General features: G+C 34.8%; 1 protein-coding gene across 1 annotated transcript; it reads right to left on the reverse strand.

The window, feature by feature from the left end:
- Window positions 1–4574: 4574 nt before the first annotated feature.
- On the reverse strand, window positions 4575–6635 carry LOC115700841 (protein ASPARTIC PROTEASE IN GUARD CELL 1). The gene has a single exon (XM_030628506.2). It carries the CDS (start codon window positions 6164–6166, stop codon window positions 4673–4675), a length of 1494 nt encoding a protein of 497 aa, XP_030484366.1. The 5' UTR covers window positions 6167–6635; the 3' UTR covers window positions 4575–4672.
- Window positions 6636–7383: the final 748 nt, after the last annotated feature.

Here is a 7383-nt window from a genome sequence, read left to right on the forward strand (position 1 = left end):
AATACCTATAGAAGCTATAGATTCCATATCTATGATTAGCGCTCCCACTCAATTGCACTACCATGTTCCCAAAATGTACGTATCACCCTGACCAAAAAGTAGGCTTAACTAACAAATCAAAGTGTTGGATATTATTTTACCAGGATCTTAGATCTACTCACAAGTATGTTGATTATCACCCTAGATATGAACTTTTTAAAACGATGAAATAAAGACATATAAAGTTTAGTAAACCTTACATTGGGTGCAGCAGAAAATAATGACTCCTTCCATTCAGATATCTAGCCCTTGATTCCTTTCTGTAGCAGAGCATTATCAATATCTGAACCTGGATCTCTTTCTCTGATTCTTTGATGCTGAAACTCCTTCTTGCTGAAAGTCTTTCTTCACGATCTTCCTCACTATGGTTGAGGTATCACTTGCTGTGTGTGGGCACTACTCTAACACTAAGTAATTTTCGAAATTGAAGAGGAAGAAGAAAGAGAAAGGGTCGGCCAAAGATAGGGAGAGAGAGAGGCTCAGTTTTTTCTGAATCAGAAGTGTGAAATTTTAGTGTAAATTTCCTGAAGCATTCACTATCTATTTATAGCATTCCACTAGGGTTAGGTTTGAATTATTTGGCATTAAAATAATGAAAATATCAGTTTAAATTCCCTACAAAAGTGGCCGGCCCTATACAAGTGGATTTGGGCCTCGCTTTTTGCAATTTTACAGTTTTATCTTTTTTGCATCTGATTTTCTCAAAAACAACAATTTTCTAATTCAACCATTTAAATGCCAATTCCAACTATTTAATAACTATAAATAATTATTAAATAATATTGTCATTTATCATATTTATTAATTGAACCATACAAAGTATCATAATTAACAAATATGCCCCTATAAACTCTTTCTTTACAATTTTGCCCTTACTTAGTGAAAAATTCACAAATAGACATAGTCTAATTTGAGAATTATAATTGATTAATCAAAACCAATTATATGAGTCTTACAAGCAATATTATCTCAACTAGTGCGGGGACCATGGGTCTATATAACCGAGCTTCCAATAAGCAGATCAAGAATTTATTACTAAAATTCACTAACTTATTAATTCTTCGTTGAATCCACGCATAGAACTTAGAATTACACTCTCAGTATATAGAATGTTCTATATGTTCCACCATATAGACACATCATTAGTTATCCATTGCTATAATCCTAATTTGATCAATGATCCTCTATATGAATGATCTACACTGTAAATGGATTAGATTACCGTTACATCCTACAATGTATTTAATCCTTAAAACACTTAACCCCGTATAAATGATATTTCAGCTTATGTGAAATGAGATCTCCACCATTTATTTTCGTTTGGTCAAGCTCGAAGGAGATCATCCTTTACTTACTATTCGCCAGATAGAAGCTATAGATTCCATGTTTATGTTAGCGCTCCCACTCAATTGCACTACCGTGTTCCCAAAATGTACGTATCACTCTGACCTAAAAGTAGGCTTAACTAACAAATCAAAGAACACGAATAGCCTCTTGAGATTGAACCCAATCATAACAGGATTAAGATCATTTGATTTAGGATCAACTAGGCGATATTGACTTGAATAGATATTACGGTAAGTTTAATAAATCTAAGTCAAAGTTCAATATCGGTCCCTTCCGATGCATACTCCATGCATCCAACCTGAGCTTTACTTTGACCAATGCTCTGGAAAGAACATAGCACTTCTCCAAATGCAAGTAAACTCTGTTGTAGATTATCATATCAGTAAAACCCTATGTCTGATAAATGTAGGAAACTTTATTCACATAGTCATATTTACTTTCCAATGTGTTGACAGCACAATAAACAGGATCAAGTATGTGAAAAGGGTTTCAGATGAATTTATACATTATGTACATATAATCATGAAATAAATCATGTGAACCATGCAACATTAAATGTTATATCTGATCTATATTAATAAGTAAATCTGATTATATTGAAATGAGTTTTATTTAGGGCATAAAACCCAACACAAAGAACATGTATAATACTCTTGAGATCGAACCTAACCATATCAGGATTAAGATCATTTGATCTAGGATCAACTAGGTGATATTGAATTAAATAAATATTACGGTAACTTTATCATATCTAATCAAAGTTCAATATCGGTCCCTTCCAATGTATACTCCATACATTCGATACTGGTAAACTTTGCCAATGCCCTGGAAATGATATAACACTTATCCAAGGTGTAAGCATACATATCGCTAATTATCATGCCAGTCTAAATCCAGTGAACTGACAAATCAGGGAATTAAACTTTCGAACATATAATCAAGATTATATTCCACTGTGCTGACAACACTATAATCATTAACAAATACATATGTTCTGGACTTAATAGAATTTATACATTAAATATAATCATGAAATAAATCATGTGAACCATGCAACATAAAATGTTATTTCTGATCTTTATTAATTAGTAAATCTGATTATATTGAAATGAATTTTATTTATGGCACAAAACCCAACAAGATTATCCCTTTATCAATATAAATACGCTCAAGAAATGAAAGGTCTTTCCTTGTCTGGATTTTTAGATAAGAACTGTGATTCAGAACGTTGGGTGCCACCTGCTATGGATGAGATCAAGGTAAATGTTGATGGTGTGTTGTTTGAGCAAGAGTCTCGATTTGGTGCTAGCTGTGTTGCACGTGATTTTTGTGGGTAGTTTATTGAAGCTTTTACCATTGGCAAACCGGTTCGTGTTCAACCGGAGATTGCTGAAAATATTGGCATTAAGGAAGCTTTGAGTTGGTTTGCTCAACACCCCTGGCAGCATGTTATTATTGAGACGAATAGTTTAGTTTCTGTCCAAGCCATTTAGAGTAATTTATCTATGTCGTCTCAGTTTGGTCTTATTGTTCAAGATGTTCGTAGTTTACTTTTATCTAATAATCATATTAAGGTGTGTTTTGTTAAACGATCTGCAAACAGAGTCGCTCACTGTCTTGCAAGGGGCTCTTGTTTCAAGTTAGGTCGTGTGTTTCAGTTAAAAAATTATTCCAATGAAGTACAATCCATTGTTATGGAAGTTTTACTTATTAATGAAAGTTACTGATTTCTTTTCTAAAAAAAAGTAATAACTTCTAATCAGTTTTCTGTTTTTAAAAGTGGAAAAGTGAAAATATTTTTTAAAAACATGTTCTATAAAACTGTTTTTACTTTTCAATTTTATAATTAGAAATCAAAATTTTAAAAACAAAAAAAAAAAATCACTTTTAATATTTTTTTAAACAGTTTTTTTTTTAATTAATCTTTTGGATTACAACTAGACCCGGACCCAAATTCCCTCCTCATGGCCTTGGCGCTGAACCCGGCTTTTGACCCGAACCCGAATCCAACCCCGGATCTTGACCCAACTTAAATAAAATCAAAAAATAAAAATGAAAATGAACTTTACAGAACGCACTTTTGTTGTCTGTTTTTAAAATTGAAAAACAAAAGTGGTTAGTGAACACATTTTTGTTTTTTAAAAATAAATTTTTTAAAAACAAAATTTTACTTTCATTTTGTGATTAAAAAATTAAAAAACAAAAGTGTTACCAAACGGCACCTTCATTTGTTAGCTTACCTGTTCAACACTTTTTATATAAAAAAGTACCAAATTAAAATTCAAAAATCTTTCAATGGTAAGAAAAAAAAAAACAATAACTTAGAATGTGTTTGATAATACATTTTTAATCAGTTTTTTATTTTTTTAACTAGAAAAGTAAATATATTTTTCAAAATTATGTTCAATAAAACTATTTTCACTTTCTAATTTTTTAACTAAAAATAAAAATTTTAAAAATTTAAGAAAAAAAATCACTATTAAAATTTTTTAAACAATTTTTTTTTTCTTAATAAAAATTTTAAACTTTTAACCCAACTTAGATCTTGAGACCCAGACTCCGATCTCGACCCCAATATTAGGACCACGACCTCAGCCCCAGACTTACTTAAATAAAATTAAAAAATAAAAAATAAAAATTATAAGACACACTTTTATTTTTTATTTTTAAAATTAAAAAACAAAAATAATTGTAAAATATATTCTTAGTTTTTTTTAAATAATTAAAATAAAAAATTTTATTTTTATTTATGTGATTAAAAAATTAAAATAAAATAAAAACTTTAACAAATTCTATTAATTTTCTTTCTAAGAATAAATTATTTCAGACAGGTATGAAATATATTTGCACGTGAATCTTCCGTTGACTATTCTTATTCCTACTTCACTCTTATTGGTCAGTTGAATAAAATATTATTAGACACATCTCTAACAACTGTAAAGTACTTCATAAAAAAAGAGAGTAGATACTTCTCAAATTATTTGTTTTTTTTTTCAAATATATACTTAACGGCTTTCTCTTTTTAATCTATTTATTTTTCTATCCCTTGTTTTGGGATGTGTAACGGGCAATGCCATTGTCACGGTACGAGTGTTTAGCGCTATACATCATAATAATAAGCAGAATTAATTAACCTCACACTTGAATTGAATTTACCGTTGACGCCACCAAATTTTAACACCCAAAGAGAAAAAATTAAATACTTTCTTTGATAACTGATAAGGGGTAAAACTGTCATCCACAAACCTATCAAACCTCTAACAACATTCTCCTAATTCTTAATTTACTAACAGTTATTGCGTGTAAAACCCACAAGTGAGTTAGACCGATCGAAACCGACACGTGTACCTTGCTGCTGCACATTTCCAATTATGGATAACGGTGACGACGTCGGAGCAAACGCAAAGCAAAAAGTTCCGTTAGAGTCTAACGGTATAAGAAAATTCTCAGCCGGTAACGGTAAAACGCTCCCGTTGGGGAAGTGAAACGACACTGTTGGGACCTCCACGCTCGTCTTCGAAGACAAATCGTAACACGTGTCGAATAATGCCACTCCCTCCGTGGACTGTAGGTGGCGAGTACCGTTCACGAACGCGTCACGAAGCGCGTTGTACATGTCAGTCTGTAGTCGAGTCACGGCGGTTCCCGAGTCGATGATTACTCCTCCGTTACCGTCTCCGTCAATTTCGAAGAAAGATTTCGGGATTGAGAGCAACTCGCCACCGACGCTGAGTCCCTCCATGCCGAGATAGTAGAACGTGTCGAGTTGAGGGTTACGGAGTAACGGCGCCGTTACAGCGTTAGGTGGGAAAGGCGAGTCGAACTCGAGAGTCGAGGCGGAGTCGGAATCCCGGTCAACGAGGCAGTACGAAAACGACGTGGCATTGAGTTGTGAGGGGAACGAGAGTGAGCCGCCGCCAAGCCCGAGAAGCCCAGCCGCGCCGATAAACAAACCCTCGTTGTTGTGACCGCAACCGATGGCAACATTGTCGACAGCAACCGTGCCCAGAGTAACTGTCTCCGTGACGAAGTCACCAACGGTGTAAGATCCGTCTCCGTACGACACCTCGTAGAGGCACGTGTCGTTGCGGCACTCGGACACGTCGAGGGACTTGCATTGTTGGGTCTCGCAAGTAAGCGGCGCGTACGAAGTAGACGCCGCCGGTTCGAAGATGGGGTCCGTTTGTTGGTAGCATTCGGCGCAAGGTGCGCATTGTACCCAGTTTACGTCACTCCCAGTGTCGAGCACCATGTAGACTGGACTCGCTGGTTTACCGATTCCAACTCGGGAGAAGTACTCACCGCTTCCTTGACTCGTCCCGGAAACGACAGGTGCCTGAACATCCTCAGCTTTGAATTTTTCCAGCTCATTATTCTGCGTCTCAGCTGGTTTAAGATCCGAGTTGGAAACTCCTCCCAAGACCAGATCCAATCGGGTAGTAAGAGATCTAACTCGGGCTGAGTCGCGCTTTAGTCGAGCTAAACTCAACGACCGGTAATCGTTATGTGAAGGTCTATGAAGAAAAACTCGTGAATGAAGGTGGAGAGAAATTGAAGAGGAAGACGAAACGCTTTGCTCTTGCTGATTCAAGTAGCCATGCGTCTTGGTGGATCTAGAATCCAATGAAAAAACATTAACAGTCTTCTGGGTGGAAGCCGCTACACTAAGTAACGACGTCGTTTTTGAGCTCTGCGAGAATGTCCGAGAGCTGTGAATGGCTTGAAAACAAAAGCAGAACAGAAGAAGAACAATACGAAAAGGAAAACCCATTTGAACCATAGAGAGAGAGTTCAGTTCAGAACTTGGGAGGGTTTAGAATGTCTCCTGCTACACTTGCTTTAGGATTGGCTTTGAATTTATGGAGACTGAGGAAGAGGAGTGAATGAGATGAAGAGAGTGTTGAAGCATTAACATTGATTCACGCCAAGGACGTTGGTAGAAAACAAAGGCTAATTTATGGGATGTAGAGGATCTTTCAATGAGTCTAAAAAGATGTGGGTAAGGTTGGTTTCTTGGCTTGGCTCTATATTTACATGAGGCTTAGATTTTATGTTAGATTATATCATCTTTAATTTATGGGGATTTTGATCACTTTTTTTTAAAGTTCTTGTTTTAGTGCAGGTGGGTTTTATATTTATTTGATTAGGAATAACAGTAGTAGCACTAAATGCTTCCACCTTTTGCCTTTTGGCTTTTGATTTGTTTAATATATTACTATTCTCTTGACCAATAAAAAAAAAAGCCTACTAGAGCAATAATGAAAAAGCAAATGGTCATTAATTTTAGTGTTAGCTTATTGGAGACACTTTACAAAGCGAGGCGGCAGAGTTTGGGTCAAAAGTGATTCGAGGCATATAATATCAAAGTATACTAGTAGTACTTGATGGTATGATGGTTAGTGAAAGCAAAGTTCATGATTTAAATGATGATAATCATCAGCTTTTGTTATCATTATTTTTCTAAGCTTCCACCATTTACTATTCTTGTAGTTGAAGTTGGTCCACATTTAACCTTTTTCCTAAGTGGGCGACAGCTATGTGATCGGTCTTCATTTGGGCTTGAATGGGTTGGGCCTGGGCCACTGCATATCGGTTTTTGTGTGGAAATTATACTTTATACTTTTTTTCATATCGTTCTCTTTTATTTTACTTTTTTTTTTAAAGTTTATCATTTTTACCTCTTTCTTTTAATATTGTACCAATTTTGCCCGTCACTTTAAGATAATCTCCACGTGACTCTCTTATGTCAGGGTATTTTAAGTACAATACATATAAAAAGAGGTATGTTTCAATTAAATATAAAATAATTAATTAATAAAAGTAGTATTTTTCTACTTACCCTGATTTTTTTTCCTTGAAATTACACAACTTTTAGTAGTTTTTACTATGGGTTATTTCATATTTTTTTTTTTATAAAATACCATATTTTAAAGTTTTTTCTTATCTCTTCTCTTCGTCTAGAGTCGGGCAAGAGAAGTTACAGACGCCGGAAACTCG

The sequence above is a fragment of the Cannabis sativa genome, chromosome 8, assembly GCF_029168945.1.
Source record: "Cannabis sativa cultivar Pink pepper isolate KNU-18-1 chromosome 8, ASM2916894v1, whole genome shotgun sequence".
NCBI classification, from domain to species: Eukaryota; Viridiplantae; Streptophyta; class Magnoliopsida; order Rosales; family Cannabaceae; genus Cannabis; species Cannabis sativa.